This window comes from Haliaeetus albicilla, chromosome 8 (genome assembly GCF_947461875.1).
Source record: "Haliaeetus albicilla chromosome 8, bHalAlb1.1, whole genome shotgun sequence".
Taxonomy (NCBI): domain Eukaryota; kingdom Metazoa; phylum Chordata; class Aves; order Accipitriformes; family Accipitridae; genus Haliaeetus; species Haliaeetus albicilla.
The window spans coordinates 11,489,440-11,506,967 of record NC_091490.1 but is presented as its reverse complement, the minus strand read 5'-3'; the positions used below and the strand labels follow the sequence as shown (position 1 = coordinate 11,506,967).

Genomic DNA, 17,528 nt, shown 5'->3' with positions numbered 1-17,528 from the left:
AGCCTTTTGATGGCATCAGCTGAGCGCCACAGACACTGTGTCACCCACTGGCATTTCCGTGGGGCAGACAGACTGCCCCAACCATGTCTCCTGGGCTGAGGGCAGCAGCTTTCCCTGCCATGCCCAAGCGCCGCTCAGGCAGGGCGAGTTACCACGCTGCAAAACACTGGGCCTGCCAAAACCTCCTGCTCCTTACTCAAGGAAGGGTGAGACTTCACTGATGATGCACGAAGGATACCTCTAAGCCCCAAATCTTCTGGGCCCACAGGCACTGTCAGTCCTCAGAGCTGCCTCTCCTGTCTTTAAGTTTCTAATTAAAGATTTTAATGACCACCGTCTCTGGTCCTGCAGTGGTTTCCACCAGCCTCCTCTCCTTCCTTGGCCACAGACTGCTTTTGCCCTCAGGAAGAATCCGTTTGCCTCCAAAGCCCAGACATCCCAATCAGGGCTCTAAGGATGTATCTGAGACAGCAGCTTTCCTTCTGTACACCCCGCATTGATCCTGTCTTCCTCCTAAAATAAATTCAAATAATTCCCTACAAGCATGAACCAAAACACAAGAAGAGACAAATGCCACCTCCCAAGTTTGCTGGATGGCTTGCTCAGACCCTGCACACTCGCTGCTGCTGGATGTTGGATCCACGCTGTGAGAGCAGGAAACCCAGCACTGCTGTCGGGACTCATTGGTGCTTCTGAGTTCCCCCTCCTCCACATTGCTTGCTTTTGCCCCCAAAATCTCCCTCTCTGCCTACAATTCCCATTTCAGCTCTTTTTCACAGCCTTGTCCTCTCCGATACCTCCTGGCCCTCCCTGCGATACTTTACTGCACCAAAGAAATCCCTCTCTGTTCCTCATTCGCACCTCAGAAAGATACATTCTTCCCGTGTTTCGTGGTGGTAGAGCATGGATCCCCCCAATGGCAAAGCTGCACCTATCCCCAGCACGTCCCACCATGGCTGCTGGCCCTGAGCCACTTCTTTTTCAGCCTGCATTTCCCCTGAGCCAGGCTGGCCCCACTGCAAACCAATGCGAGCCCTGGGCTGATGCTCACGGAAAAGCGGAGGGAGCAGGGTACCAAGGTGGCCACCACCAGATGCTCCTCACTCTGTCGGAGGCCTGGCTGTTGGATCCAAGCTCTCTAGCTGCAGGTCTTGGCTGCCCCCAGCAGCCACCCCACCAAGAAAGGTCAAGCAGCTGCGAGTCACATTTGCTGGCACAATGACAACCTCGCAGCCTTGCTCTGTGCCGGACAGTCATGCCGCTGACTTTGTCCCCAAGCAGGAACATACTCAAGGAGGGGACGCAGCAGCACTGAAACCCACCCCGGTCTCCTCACTCCAGCTGCCGCTTCAGACGCCGAGCGTGGAGGCATCAGACACGTGAGATGCTCTCGCTGTGAGCCCGCTGCCTGTTGCGGCCAGCTGCGAGAGGAGAAACGTGACCCACTTAAGCAGGCAGAGGTCAGGTGGGGAGCAGAGCGGCAGGCACACCTAGGCTCTCTGCTCGGACTGAATCCTTCGAGAACATGTGAGCACCTTGGCTGCACTCCGAGACTCTGTCATTACTGGATAGTTTGCATTTCCTTCTAGGAAGGCAGCCGGGAAGATCGGTATGCGGTGCATAGCCTGCAGCTACAGACTCCAGCAAGGAACAAAGCTCTGACTCCCTGAGATGAGCGCACCAGACAATGGCCTGTAATTTTCTTTGCTGTTCAGGCTCTGCAGGGGGGAGAAGAAGCAGCCCTGAAAGCCTTATTTTACAAAACCTGAAGATCCCCTTGCACAAGGAGCATTCCCCAGCCAGCCCGGAGCAGAGCGCTCCCAAGGTGCGGAATCAGCTCCTCCATCCCATGTGCTCACCATCAACATGGAAGGAGCAGCTCTTTGGGTGACCAGAGGCAGGTGGGGAAGACCCAATGCTGATCTGAAGCTCAACAGACCTCTCCTCAGAGGAAATGGGGGGGAACAAAGACAGGATTTCTGGAGAGGCTGTTCTTGCTCCAAGGTGTAATAACCTCAGGTGTCCAATGCACACACTGGGTTACTGTTTGGGTTGCAGAGGTTGGCCTCTCAAAAGCTACTTTGGCCTCAACCCCAAGGTGAACGAAGGTGTAACCCCAAGGGTTTGAACTAGACACAGCCAAGAAATGCGCACAGAAGCCCATGAAGCTCTATTAAAGCATACCTTGAAGAATTTCAAATCGCAGGATCAGTGACCCTCTATGAATTCACAAACCCCAGCTGGGAAGGGCAAGATGGGGGAAAAATTTGGATCCCCTTCAACTGGAGGCCCCAAAATTGCGCTCTCATATACAGCCACATGCGCCTGCAGCCCTTCCTCATCCTGGGCTCATTGCTCAAGTAGCTCTGCGATGTAGTTGCACTGCAGCTGTGCTTCACTGGCAGGACAAGGAGAGCAAAGCCTATGACACTGTCCAGGATCGAGAGCCGAAGCCCTGAGCAACATCACTCTGAACTTAAATGTGAGGGTTTTTGAGCCTTCCTTTTCACAGGGTGCAACATCTCTGAGTTTTAGATCATCTTGGACAATCTTCAGATGTTCCCATCATCCTAAGGCTGATCTGCATCCTCCCCCAGGATGAGACAAGTCTGTTCTCCTGCTTGCAGAGGCATTTACTCACTTGTGACCCCGGCTAGGCAGCCACATAGATATCAGATAGGTGCCACCTTCTGCTGGCTAAGTCAATGTGTCTCTGTCGGTTCAAAAATCACACGCTGGAGTGTGTGAATTTGCACGAGTCTGAAGGGACAGAGAATTTTTACTTTGTTTTTTTAAAACCACTTGTAAAAACAAGAGGCATATATTGAACTGGAGCCAACATCTGTATCTTTGTAAGACTCTCATCACCAGCCTTTCGCTGACTCTAGAGCAATAAATATTCAGAGCCTTAAAAGCTTTTCTTCAATCTGCTTAGGAGAAAGCAGCCTCAAACAATGGCCAAGAAGGGATCTTGCCCAACCTCAGCTTCAGCGGATCAGCTCAGGGAGGGAACGGACCTCACCATATTCTTGCAGTACCACAGCTCCTCATTCTTTTTAATGCCAAAAAATGAGGGAAACCCCCCCAAAAGCCAGTGATTTAGAGCATAACCACACATGCAACAGATGTGGCCCAGCGGAGTAGACAAAAGCCTCTCCCAAGGTAGGAGCAGGAATGACCAGATAGAGGGAGGGGAAAATATCTAAGATCAGAACTGCCATCATTGCTATGCTGGAGGTGGACCCCTGGCCTCACCTCTACACATGGATTCAACCAGTTCAGATCCTATTTTAGGCTGCATATGGGGCTTTTCATCTTCGGAGCACTTAACAGGCATGTGTTAATCCCCACAACGCCCTTCCGTGGCAGATAAGTGTTTACTATCTCCACGCTACAGCTGGTGGGACAGGCGCGGTGGGGAGTGGCTCATTGTTGCAGACCCTGCGCAACCTCAGCTCCTGGGCTCCCTGGAAAGACACAGCGGGAGTGCCCGACTTGGGCTGATGAAGGGAACCTCAGGGCAACTCCCCAGGGAGCCTGGGCCACTTCCTGGACCAGCGGGCAACTGGAGCGGGGCTAGGATGGGCACCACTCCCCAGCCAGTGCTTTCCAGGGGACGAAGTCAAAAGCATCTTCCAAACACAAAGCCCCAGGACACATCTCTGCTGCCTTTGTACAGTAGGTCAGGACAGCAGCGCTCATTTATTATGGGCAAATTAACGCCCATGGAGATTAAAGCTTTATCTCCCGTCAGCTCAGCCGCATCTGACTTAGCAACGTGCAGGGCTGGGCTAACACCATGTCCCTGCATGCTGGAGGAGCCATGTCCCACTGCACCTCCCATTCCTCAGGGTCCCAGCACCACATCCTTCTGTGTTGGGGACTAAACGTGCTCCCTTCCTCCACCCTTGGCTTCTCCATCCTACTCTGAGCTGTGCCTTGTGCACCGCCAGCCTGTCTGCTCTGCCTTTTCTTGCCTGTTGAAGCCAGTGTTTGACAGATAAACACATAAAGAAGAACAGAGGGCAGAACCAGGATGCATGGCCAACACCGATGTAGTTCCAACACCCATACATTAGTGTCACTTTGACACTGCCACCTCTCTCTGTACAGCAACAGACAAATGTGGCAAAATGAAGGTCACCACCGTCAGTGTGAAACCACCACCCCAGGTGCAAACGCAGAATGAATCAGTGCCAAGCCACCCAGGGAGGAGGGAGGAATTACCATGCACTTGGTTGATCTCAGAGTTGGATGACAGGATCTCATCAGCCAACTTCTGGGCGGTGGGCAGCACCTCGGTGTGGTGTGCCGTGATCAAATACTGAACAAACTTCTGGAGCTGGTCCCTGTTCATCTGGAAAAGGGTCTCTGAGATGGGAAGACGGAGTTTGACCTGGTCTGGCTTGCGGATCCTGTACAGTGAAAGCGCCACGACGTGGGCGCAGTAAAAAATGTCCTTGTTCCCGCAGCCGCATGTCACGGAGGTGATTTTGCAGCGGTCAAAGCTGATGGCCACCTTGTAGGTCATCTCTGGTTCTGTTGCAGTCGCCGGCTCCGTTACCGTCCCACTGAGGTGGAACCCTGAAGAGGGAAAGGAGAAGAGGGAAAGGCCATGTTAGCTTCCGTCTGACCACGACCACCCATGTAAACTCTGGAAAGAGAACAAGGCCAACCAAGGCTGCTCTTGCATTGCTATGTCAAGGAGCACACCACCCAACGCATGCCATCCTAGTGGCTTACACCCAGCAACACCCAGCCTGCATACGAACACACTTCTGCACCAACACACACATGCAGTCAGACTCATCGGCGAGTTTATTTAACAGCCAAACCCTCAGGGGAAGAGCAAAGCTGCTCAGTTCCCATTTGTTTAAGAGTCTCTCAGACTGTTTCTCTCCTGGGAGTCATCTTCATCCACGCCTCCCTCTCACTGGATTTGCAACTCATGTGAGTGAGGGCTGGCAGAAAAAGGCCAGGTTTTCTTTTCTTTGATGAGGCAGACAAAAAAAACCCCCACAAATCAAATGCAATGCAACTCTAACTGCAGTCCCTCAACGAGGTAGAGTGCACCAGGGCACGGCCACAGCTCTGAGCTCTATCACGCAGCAGGAACAAGGAGCAAGGACAGGAGCAATGCACAGACCGAACTGGGGGCTGGGGAGAAACTGTTTGTTCCTTGATCTCCACAGTATTTGCTGCTCCCCTGCAAGCTCTTGAGCTTTCCCTGAAATACAGCTGCCAAGGAGCCAGCCTCTTGTTGGTGTGATCCATGCATCAGGCTGCAGGGACAGCTCAAATCGCTCACGCAAGCGTTATGGTGCTCCCGACTGCCCCTGCCATGCTATGAGGGGGTGCAGCGCCTTCAGGCACAAACCATGAAAAAAAGCCGCAACAAGTCCCAAACACAGTTGAAGAGAGAGAAACAGGCTCAGAAGGTCCTCTGGGTCCAAGGAAGGTGGATGCACCAAGCAAGCAATAGATAAAGTCAGTGAGAAAAGACTGGATGCCCATCAACCTCAACCTGAAAGCCCAGGGAGCCCTTCCCAGGAGGTCCAACACCAGCACTTTGCATTTGCCCAGCCACCTGGAAAAGGGACATCTTTGTTTCCCCCATTCATCTGAGGAGAATGAGGCTGCACTAGGAAGTTAATTAACATGGCTGGGGGCAACCAGTGCCCCCGTGCCAGAGCCTGGTGTGGTACCCAGGACCCGGCACCCCACTCCACCTGTCCCAGCCCTCCTCCCCAAAGAGGATGCTCACTTTTCTCCATGTCACTGCAACCTTATTAAGCCCGTGTTTGTACAGAGGTCCCTGTGGAGCCTGCCGTCCCCCAGAGAAGGCAGCAGACAGCTGAGAGCCCTACAATTAGCGACAGAAAAGGAGAAGGAGTGGGGGGGTGAAGATTAAAATACATTAACTGCATCAAACCCTTGTGCGTTTGCCAGCTCTCACAAAGCCTTTCCGAGACAAATTCTACCAGAGGTTTTTAATAAATGGCATCAAAACCAGCTATTCACTGCCAGTCTCTTTAAAGCCACGCCAAAAACCACATTCAAATCTGATTAAGCGTCAAGGAGGTCTGTTTTTACTTTAGTGCAGGGGAGGGGGAAAGCAGACCTGTTCTGCTGCCATCGCCTGAAACCCACCCCACGTGGCCAGCGGAGCAGGAAGGGAGGGAGGGACGGACAACCCCACACTACCCTCTCACTCACACACTGCCGGGAGTGGAAGCACGGCAGTGGAGATGCTGGGCTCCGCACCACAGGAGCAGCGTGGCCAGGGGGCTGACGAGCACACTCCCACCCACCCCCCCTCCCACCATGAGTCCATCCCCCGGCAGCCAAACTATATAAATCCTGAGGATAAACTCCAAAGTGTTTATGTTTTACCACTTCTCTGGTCTGCGATGCTTGGCAGGCAGCTCCGACTCACTGCCAGTTTCTCCCTAGTTTACTTTTTGAACAAGTTAAAAGGATTGGAAACCACGTTCCTGAGCAAGAATGTATGTATATACGCCTATGTACGCCCATAGGCACATATGCACATATATATAAAACCCTCTAAGACAAATTACTAGCTATAAACACTGCCTTGAAATGCTTACTCTAGCAAGATCATGGGCCAGACCCCACTTCGGGCTAACTGGTGTAAGGCTGAAGGAACTCATTTAACCAAACGACCTGTTTCAGACAGGTGTGAGTCTGAAAATACATCAACCATGGTCTGAATCTGGCCCCCCGACAGAGGAAATTTGTTCAGATTCTTCCCAGGTGGCTCTCAGGCATCCTAAAAGCTATGCTTCCTCCATCCGCTGTGAGAGCTACTCTTGTAGCTGGGGTCTGCACATCAGACAGGACCATTCAGCTCGTTGGCAGCTGCCAAGTTCATCTGGCACTCGAGCCCTAAGTCAAGTGTTGGTTTAGATTTTAGCTGTGGTGGCAGCAGGTCTAATTAAGATAAACTAGGAACTCTATACAAAACATTTATCAAAGGCTTAGTCAGAAATTAAACATGGTGAGAGGGGGAAAGAGAGGAGCTGGCAGGAACAGAGGCATTATTTGGGAATATTTATATTAACAGGAGGTCAGCCTGCAGCTACCATGCTGCACCCTGTTCTCTGGCCAGGTCTGCACCCCAGCACCCATGGATACTGAGCACGCCAGCTCAGCAATGATGGGTATCACTGTCCCAGAAAAGAGTGGTAGTTAAAAGGTAGGTTATGGTGTGGTTACTCCAACATCCATCAAAGCACTCACTCCTGGTCCACACAAAACCCTGATGCTACAGTCACCAAGAGGCTGCAGGTCACCCTGGAGAAGGACAGCTGTCACTGTACCATCCGCTCTGTTCATCTCGCATCCTAGAAGCACTCGGGCAGGTGATACCGGCACTCCAGCAGAGAGAAACACAGCCCTGGCCGCAGACATGGGGTCTGGATAGCGCTGAGAGCAAAAATATGCTCTCCATCATGTACCCCCTGCATGTTTCAAGTTAAGACATTCCTACAGCCGAGTGCTTATCTAGGACTTCATCTTCTGTTCCTTAACATAAGCTAACTTGCTGTTTGATTTGCTGCCAGCAAAGTGACAGTGCCAGGGCTTGAAAACCATGGAAAAGAAATAATTAAATACCATCTTTGTAACTACAGACTCATTACACCCCATCAGAGCCTAGCTTTGTCCCAAGAATGACATTGCCTCCTCCCTGCCCCTTAACAGCCTCCCCTACTTTTATCACAGATGGTCCCCAGTGCATGTCTCTTTGATCCAGGTTGCAAAAAGAGCTGAGTGTTCATACCTGCCCCAGAAAGAGCACAGAAAGGTGCCACAAATGTTCACAGGCACACAGGGCACAATAAGCACATTTCCTTCCTAATCCCACTTACCCATCAAATAGGGACAAAACACCAGAGCAAGGACCTTGCGTTAGTGCCACAGGACATTGTACCTCTGATTTAAATTAAAACAGACCCTAGAGATGTCTTCTGGGAGTTCATGAGCTCCACACCAATGGGACTTCCAAACTCATCAGCTGGGCAACACTTTCCTTTCCATAGGCTGGGAGAAGCACAGATCCACAAAACATCCCTGGCTCTGAAACAGCTACGAATGATCAAGCCTTTAGCAGGAGATTCAGTGTAAGAGACTTTACTATTTAGACAAGACCATTAAGGCCTCAACAGAAGTATCTTTAACTAAGACAGAGAATTCTTTGATCTCTAAACCTACTCAAGAGGAGCATTGAAAACTCTTTCAGTTCTGTAAGAGCAGCCAGAGTCTTCCAGCTGGGCATTTTTAACCCAGATGTCCACAAGCCACCCGCCAGGAGAAACTACTAGCCCGTCCTGCAGCTCCAACCCACCAGCAGGACGGCTGTGGAGACCCTAGTCTTGGGTCCTCCAGCAAACCACTGAAGGTAAAGCCAATGTTCAAGCTGGTTACAATGAAATACCTGAAGTTCAGAGATGGGCAGACCACAGGTGGAAATTTAAACCCCAGAAACAAGCAAAACCCAGGCGTAACCCCTTCCATTCTCATAACCGTGTCATCAAGAGCCCTCCAACACTCGTGAGGAGGAAGAGGAGGACTCCGCAGCTACAACACTAGCCGGGAACTTGAGAGCTCAGCTCTGCTCCCTCTGGCAGTTGCTGCTCACAGCCATCCCCCAGATTTCACACTGCAGCCCAGGCAGAAGTCACAGTTGTCATTCGCAAAGTTGTGCCATTTGGAAAAATTAGCTTGCTCTTCCCAAGCACGGCACTCGGTTGCCTTTCATAAAGCGTTAGCGCAATCCTGCCAGGAAGGAAGCCTTCACGCAAGAGCAGCCATCTCTAGGACCTAACCCTGGGCCAGCAGAGACCACCTGAGGTTGCTCGTACTGGCATTGCTGCACAAGAAGAGGGGACCAGTAATGCATGGGTAATGCGGGGAGCATTTCTTCATGTCACTGTGGTTCCTCTGCCTCCTCTGCAGGCTTTTCTCGGTCTTTGTGGAAACCTTGAAGCGGGACAAGGAACAGCTCTGCAGAAGGAAACGTGCAACCACATCCACCCCTAAGCAAGGACTGCTGGTGGGATGCAGCTGGACCCTGTACTTGAAGAACTCACCCCCACATCTGGCTATCAAAAGCTCAAGTGACTTCCTAGTAACTGAGGCTGATGTTTTGGGCAGCCTCTGTCAGGAGCAATGTGATGGAAAGTCCATCCACGCAGCTTCCTGAAGGCACCAGCCGCATTCCAAAGGCACCAGCCGCATCCCCTTGCATCCCAGCCAGAGGGGGGTGGCGGCAGCAGACAGCAGCTTGGCTCCTCACTGCTCTTGTGCCTGGTGCTCGGCTACCAGGACCCCATGTCTAGTCAGACTAACCCCATTTCAAATCTGTGTCTGGGCAGCTCTGCCTTCAGGCAGGCAGGAGCTCTGCAGAACCGAACAGGAACAAATACATGGATATTTATGGGGCTCAGCAGATGTAGACGCGGTAAACTGAAGTTCTCCGTGCAAGTCGTATACACTAGGTTAACATGACCCAAATATTTTTTTTAAATTTCCAAACCACAGCGGAAAGGTATTTTAAACTAACGTGATTCCAAGCTCTTTAGTGATTAAACGGACTACAGCTCCAGCTCCTAGTGGAAAAACCATTTGTTTTTCCACTGTGTGAAAGCCGTAACTAGCAATGAATAATAATTGCTGCACCAAGTGTTATTTATAAGCCATTGTCGGTCACATTTCCGTGCCTTGAAACAGCAGCTTTCTAAACCTGAACTTAAAATCAGTCAATATTTGTAATGTAGGCAACACCCGTGGGAGGAAGGTGTCGGTGTGCTCATGCGGTGGGAAGCGGAGGTTAGTAAAATCTCCCAAAGCTTTCCAGCTTCTAGATCAATTCCTCCAGCCGGCTGATGCTGACAATTGCTCAGTCCCTGACCTTGCAGTTGGAAAGGAGATGGGCTCATGAACTCATTTGCACATGACAATGCTCCAGCAAAGTGAATCATCTGCCTCTGATAGTAACAGAGAGTACGGCGCGCCCCAGCCCTCCCGGGCTCCATTCAACCAGCGTAGGGCTGGCCTTTTGTGCTGCCAGTGCAAGAAAGACTCCACTGAAGATGTGTGCAATTAAACCCACTTTTCTTGTTGCTCTTTTGATTCAGCGTGGCTCAATGAGAGGCACCCTAGGCAGGTGTTGTCACACACAGATAAAATGTGCCTTTTCAGAGTGCTGGCAGACAAAAAGAAAGAGGGTAAGGCTGATTCAACTGCCATTTCTCCCTTGCAAAATAGGGAATCCAGGCTTCCAGCGAGTCAATGAGCAGAGCTGGTATGAGTTTACATCCTCCCTCCTCCCCAAAGCAATTTCTTTTTGTGATCGCAGGCAAAGGTGTTGCCATTGAGCGAGACCTTAGCAGGGATGAAGGAGGCAAGCGATGGCTGGCTGGGAGGATGCTGCCCCAGCAGAATACAGCCATGCTTCTTCTGCTGTATGTTTTTCCGTTGCAGCCCTCCCTGGTCCCCACTATGCTCCTGCCCTTGCCCGGTCATTACCACCCTGGAAAAGCACCTCTGGCCTTCCCAGAGCTAACGAAGACCATTAAAAACCCCTGGTAAGGAGCTGAGCTGACGCTGGAGGAGCTGTAACAAAGGGATGCGCCGAGTTGGAGAGGATGCACCATGCCTGCAAGTATCCCCACACGCACCTATGGCCTCAGACACCAGCTACCACAGGTTTAGAAGAAATACTGTGTCTCCAGGTAGGCCAGGGAAGAAGCATGAGCTGCAGCTGTGAACACAGGAGATGCAAGTGGGGCTGTTTGTGCTGGAGGGAGTTGTAAGCTCCTCTGAGCAGCTGAGTAAGCTGGAGGGACGCTTTCTCTGCCATCTGCTCTGATCCCACACCACCTCCTGCAAATGAAGAGTCAATCCGCTGGTTTCTATCCCTGTTAACCTCTAATCAGCCAAGAGGACCGGCCTCTGCCTTGCTCTTTATCTGAGCCAGCTAACGCGTGAAGTGCGCCGCGCTTCCCATCTGCTCCAGCATTACTAGAGTTAAAGGACAAAGCCATTTCCCTGTCCCAAGCATTCATTTACACAGACGCCCTTGTATTAACTCAATTTCCCAGTGATTTCCATTATTACCCTTACGAGATTTCTGGTGTTTGTTTATCTAGAAGTCTGAAATGGAGGGTTTTTTCCTCCCCCTACCCAGCTCAGGGGGTGGCTGGACCGAGGCCATGCTCCAGATGACTGGTCCCAATCTGTGGCGTTCCCCAGAAATATTCAAAGCTGTTCCCCCATTTTCTCTCCAGCCTGGAGTCCTCTTTGTTGCCCATCCAAACCCGAAGACCCATTTTTGGGGGGTCTTTATTGCCAGCCCCAAAGCCAAGACCACCCCTTCTGGCATCACCTTCCAGATCATTCTGCTGCCTGCCAGCAAATGGGCTTTTAATCTACCCAGACGCACAACCCTTGCTCCAAAGACATATGGTTTGGGGGAAGAAGGAAAAAATACAACCAGTTTTAAAGCTCAGACTGATTTCCTCTGCTAAGGTGCAGCCCTGCAAGCTGAATTCCTCTGCTAGCAGTTCAGATCTAACACAAAACCAACCTGAATGCCGTTTTTTTGCAGCAGCATAAGCAATAGAAAGAGCTTAAAGAGAGGATGAGTTCACTGCAGCTAACGTCCTGCCCACGTAATAACTGGTGGCAAAATGCTGTCAAGTCTCTGCTCTTTACGGGTATAGTGTATCTTATGGTAAGCTTGAATACAAAGAGCTTTCTCATGGTTTTAAGAAATTAGAAAGATGAGGATGTGCGGTACATTTTTTGGTAGAAGTAGTGAACACACCATCTCTACATCAAGGGAGAAAAAGCAACACATCTCTGTGACCATCTCAAAAGCATCCCTCTTCTCTCTGCATTCATGAGCAGCTGTATCTGAATAAGGAGCAACACGGTTCCTTGTTATAGCTCAGGTGTTTTCTCAACAGATGCAGCGTTGTTTTCAAGCATGAAAGAAAATATCCATGGGGATGAAATTCACTTTTGCTGGAGCTTCCAGGCTTGTGCATCCCATCAGTCGAGGCTGCCACAGAGAAGACCCAACCCTGGGCTGTCACCACCCTGGCTGCTTCAAGGAAATCGATGGGAGATGCCAAAACTCACACGCAAGGCTGAGCTGGGGTCATCTCCCGACTTCAATGGAGCCACCCAGATTTCCAACAGCTGAGACGCTGGCTTCTAGTACATAAAAGGGTTTTAATTAGGAAATGCCTCTTATCCCTCCATGCAAGCATCACCACGATGGGATCACTGATCTTCACCGCAGTCAAAAGCCAGCGGAGCAGCACTCTTCCCTTCGTTGTCTTTTTCATGTGGCAATTCGCATAACTCTTAGCCCCACAAAAACATAATCCCAATCCCTAAAAGGAAAGTATCTCCCGTGCCAGAGCCCTTAACCCATTGCTCCTGGCTTAAGGGCTCATCCCTGGGTACCCTCTGGTCAGGGAAGAAGTTGCTCCAGAGCCATGGACATCCTTTTCTATGGGTCTGCTCCCCTCACTTATCTGCTTTTCCAAGACACAGCCTTCCTCCTGCATCGGCAGCTTTTCTAGGTCTTAGCCTCAGGCTGGGGAGCAGCTTTGGATTTTGTCTCCAAATACACAAAGATAAATTGTATTCAATGTATATTTTGCAACTTAAAGCTGCCTCCAGAGCAGGCCATCTCCAAACCAAAACCCAAACTCAACCCACCAATATGGAAAATCAAAAGCAAAACCAAGCCTGAGAGCCTCTTGACTTGTTTCCTTCCCACGTTTAGGTTTTGCATGGGGCAGGACCAGCAGCGAGCTTGACAAGGACCAGAAAGAATCAAACCAGGGCATCACACAGCCATGGAAGGAAGCAGGACACCACCCCAATCCTCCCTGAGACACCAGACCTTAAAATAGCAGCTCTACAATTTATAGGGAAGTTATTAGTTATAATTTTCCTGGCCCTCAGAAGCCTTCTGAGGGAATGAGGCAGCCTAGATTCAGTATGAAAATCTGCTCCAAATTCTTCCCAAAAAAGACTTTTTTTCCACTAAGAATAGCTCTTTCTTTTTTTTAAAGGGAGGATAAAGTCTGACTTTCTAAGTTATTGGCAATGTTGTTAAACGAATGTTATATTTACGAAGCGTTTCAATAGCATTTGTGGTAATGGCCTCAGTAACAGATTTGCTGAAAAGGTCAATTAACTTCCTTCTGAAAACCTCGCTTTTAAGCACAGAAAAGGGCTCGCTCTGCATTGAAACTGCTCCCCCAAAGTGGAAAAATCTTTGAGATGACACCATTTTGCTGTTTCTGCTCTCCATCCCCCACTCAGGAGTTGGGCACCGACCCCAGTAGCAGGACCAGGACGATCCCCCTCTCCTGCCAACTTTTACAGCCCCCATTTGTAATAAAACCATCTCTTTTTTTTTTTTTGCTATTGAATTTCACTAAGGAGAGAACAGCCAAACTTTTATTATATTGTAGAAATATTATACTTAAACAGCTTAGCTCACTTCAGTAGCCTCACAAAAACTTTGTGGTTTCCTTTCCCCCTCACCCCCAAACCAATAAAGCTTAATTTTTGGAGTTTATTAGGGCTGCTCCATATAGGGAAATTAACTACTCATTGCAGAATAAATTATTCAGCAATTGCTATTCCAGATCAGTCTCCTCTGTGGACACTTCATTCCAGAATCATTTTGGGAAACTTTGTGAGAGTATTAATTATTCCAAAGGAAGGGACTTTTAATTCCAGGACAGGAAGTCACTCAATTGCTGCACACCAGTGGCTGGGCTGGCCACCAGCCCTTGGTGACAACCCTGACCAGAGCAATCCCAGAAGAGGAGATGAGGGGTGGTGTCAAGCTTGGGAAGGTTGATGCTGAATTTCAATGTCCAGCAAAATTGAACCGAAGGAAAGGCACACACCTTGACTTCATGTGGAAAAAATGTTTTTCCAGCTTGCTTTCAACCTATAAGCTATAAAGTGAGAGGAACCATCTAGTGAGGTTGGAGGACTCTGCATCATGAGGTGTAACATCTGCCCCATTGCACTGGGGAAAGCAAATGATTCCTGTCCCTGGGACCTCTGCACAGAGCCAGGAAAGGGTAAGCTACATGGGGACCTCCAGCAGGACCACACTTTGGAGGGGGGAACACTTGCTCAAGTCATGTCGTGCTTTCCACATCTCAATCTTGGCTCTGCACTCTTCCTCCGAGACTCCTGCCCGCACAATGAAGTCTCCCATCCCCGCTGGTCCCTCACAGGAGGGATGTTAGCATTTAACACGCGTCCCTGGGGGGGGGGGGTCACATCCATCATGTGCGTGAAGTGCATTGATGGTATCTGAGAAGCACCAGCTCTGACAGTGGAGAGACCTGCAGAGCATCCAAGTGTTCTTTGGCAGCTCCCAAGCCCAACTCAACCTGCTGGTGGATGAGTTTTCCACCTCTTCCACAAGGACCAGGTTTTTGCTGCATATCCTCTAGTCCTACCAAACTATACATCACACCCAAAATTACTCGGACAACTAGAGTCAGCTCCATGGAGCCTGGTGGCTGTGCCAGAGCAGCCAGACTCCTTGCCATCTCCTGGGCATGGCCATTTCCCCAAGCCCCAAAAATGGTGTTACAAAAGGGATCCCTGATACACTGTCCACCACCACCCACGGAGCTCAACACACTTCACAGGGCAACAGAGAGGCAGCGTGTTCAGGCACTGTAAGAAAAATTGAAGAGGGACAAGACCAACCCAAGCGAGGCAACCACAAGTTCTCATTTACCAGTATCTCTTTTCTGGTGAGACCCCACAGTGAAGTTTGGGGTCACAGCTGACAAGCAGTCAAATCACCCAATTCTGCATGACAAAAATGCTCTGCAGAACAGTCATCACGCTTTAAATAACACTTTAAAACCCCTTTTGATCACATTAGTTTTCACATGACCCTTCTGAGAAGTCAGGAAGGCAGCGGGAGGTCTGCGGAGCAGACACTTCCCCAGCAGCTCTCCTTGCTTGAAAGGAAGGCAGTTGGGAGACAGATGCCTACCAAAGATGCTCCGCTGTCCTGCATCAGCAGTTTTCACCATCTTTAGCACACAGGCACTTCACGAGAAGCAGATTCCCGTGCAGAGATTTTAAGCTCCTCAGTGCTACCATTTCTCCTTCCAGACATGTGTTGTCCCCAGCATCTCCCAGCCACATATCACCAACCTCTGCTTTAGCGAGGAGCCTGCAACTGGAAAGCTGTCCCGGAGGATCCACTGCACATGTGAAAACACAAGCCCTCTTGCTTTTCAAGTCAAGATGACTCCATGGTTTTGCAGCCTTCAGAAACACAAAGGGTCACAAAAGCTGATACCCAAGGAGACGCGACACATTGCTTCGCTGGGTCAGGAGTGGTGTACAGGCTGCCTCTGCAAAACTTGTGTTTCTGATTAAAAACTTCACAGATTTTTTTGCTGGAAAAACATTGTTATTCAATCCACAGCCTAGACTGCAGGCTCCTCCGTTTGCTTTTGGTGCAGTGCAAACATCTAAAATGACACCGCGTAATGACAAGATCTGTCATCAGGATGGCTGGGGCTACAGTAGAAAGAAAAATGAGGGAGCGATCCATTCTTTCTCCCTGGAATTCATCACAATTAAAACAAAAGGAAACCTATATTGTGCAGTTAACACTAAATACACAGGACTGAAGGGAAAGGGGAAAAGTGTAACATGAGACATTTAGCGGCGGTTTTCTCCCATTATGTGGCATCAGGTCCTTCTGGCGGTGGAGGGAGAGTCTCCAGCTCCTCTAACCACAGACCTATTTCAGTAATTAAGAGGGGAAAGGGAAAAGGAAAGGGAAAGGGAAAAGGGCTGCAATATCCCAGCCAACTATCCGCTGGCTGGCTGAAATACAACCTGAAAGCCTCACCAGTGAAACCCCACCCCTGCAGCCTCCTGCAGCTCCTGGTTTGCCCTGACCCTCCATGGGGTGATCCAGGCAGGGCTCCCTGGCAGCAGCAAACACACATGCCAGAGGGTTATCAGCAGATTTATCTCAATTTGGAATTGGAAGCAACCAAAAACACAGTGAGCTCAGCGTAACAGGACAGAAACGAAGTAAAAAGCAAAACCAGATGAGCAACTGGGGAGTTGACTCCTCTCTTCCTTTGAAAAGGGAAGCTGGTACTTTGAGAGAAGATGGTTTTACCCACAATCTCAGCAAAGGGTTTTAGGAATCGCCCTAATTAGCACATAACCCAAGTATTACATGGTGCTCCCACCTAAGAGACTAGAAAGCAGTAGGGGGAAATCTTCCCCTGACCCTTGAAAAAAGGTCCACAGATGTCCCTGGAGAAGGGGAAGCAGCCACACACTTTGGGTGACACGTCCCAGCTTAGGGGTCTCTCTCCCGGTCAGATGGCAGAGCACACCCAGGGAGCTGCTGGAGATCTCCCCCGAGAGCAGCACCCACTGCCTTCCCCGTCCCGTGCTGAGCCAGGAGCAGGGTCCCTCTCCAGTTGGCTGGGAAACTGAGACAGTGGGGTCTGGCAGCAAAGGGGGACAGCCGGCTGGGAAGAAGTGGGCAAGGGATGCAAGGAGCCCACGCTTCGTCACTGCCTCCCCTGGAAGGAAACCTCCAGCCCTGCCTTCCCCCCCAGGCGACCTCCTTGGGCTCAACCTGCAATATTTGCAAGGTTTTGAGTAAACTCCCGCAGTCCAGCTTTCCGGGAAGCACAGCTGCCAGGCTGAATATGGTGCATAGTTGCAAACTGAATTGCTGTAATGAGAGGGATCAGGGCTGATGCTGGGAAACTCGCCCTTGCCAAGATGACACCTGAGAATGGATCCGTGTGGGTGGATTCTGTCCTGCTCCGAGGCTGGATGCTGCTAACCCCGCTTCCCCCAGCTGCTGAGCAACTCCCACAGTTTGCTGCATCAACTGCGTGTCAGGCATTTTGTATCCCTCACACTTGGGTGTTGCAGATGAGGAACAGCCAGGAGATAAAACAGAGGGTATTTTCTCCTCTGGGAGGTGTCATCTCAACATCTGCTAGACTCCTGGCAAGCCCCCACCAGGATGCTAACCCACAGTGCATGCCAACGAACAACAACCATCAAACCATTTGGGGTGGAAAAGTCCCAACCTATGGAGTCACAGGAAAAGCCTTTGAGGCACTTTGAGAAGATGCAAGCATGAGCTCGAAACTACACAGAAAGATACAGAAATGAAACTCAGTTTTCCTTCCAAAGCTCCTAACATTTTAATTAGATCCGACTGTTCTTGTCATGGCTCAGGGCTTCTAAGCAGTTAGGTTTAGTTGTTTGGTGATGTTAACATCACCCTGATGCACACACAGCCAGGCTCCACCATCGTCTCCACATTCCCACAGAAGGGGTATGTACGATGCCCAGGGCCAGGCCACCTCCAAACCGAACCCAGCATCACCTCAGGTGGGTGTCTGAAGGAAGCAGCTGTGGGTTTCTGGCACATAAAGGGGGCTGAG

At 50.4% G+C, this 17,528-nt stretch overlaps 1 protein-coding gene across 1 annotated transcript in view; it reads right to left on the bottom strand.

Annotated features, from left to right (window-relative positions):
• ZSWIM5 (zinc finger SWIM-type containing 5) overlaps window positions 1–17,528 on the bottom strand; it is a 103,800-nt gene that overhangs the window by 28,559 nt on the left and 57,713 nt on the right. The window contains exon 2 of the mRNA XM_069788875.1: window positions 4,228–4,584. Coding sequence (XP_069644976.1) covers window positions 4,228–4,584 — 357 coding nt within the window. The remainder of the gene's footprint in view (window positions 1–4,227; window positions 4,585–17,528) is intronic.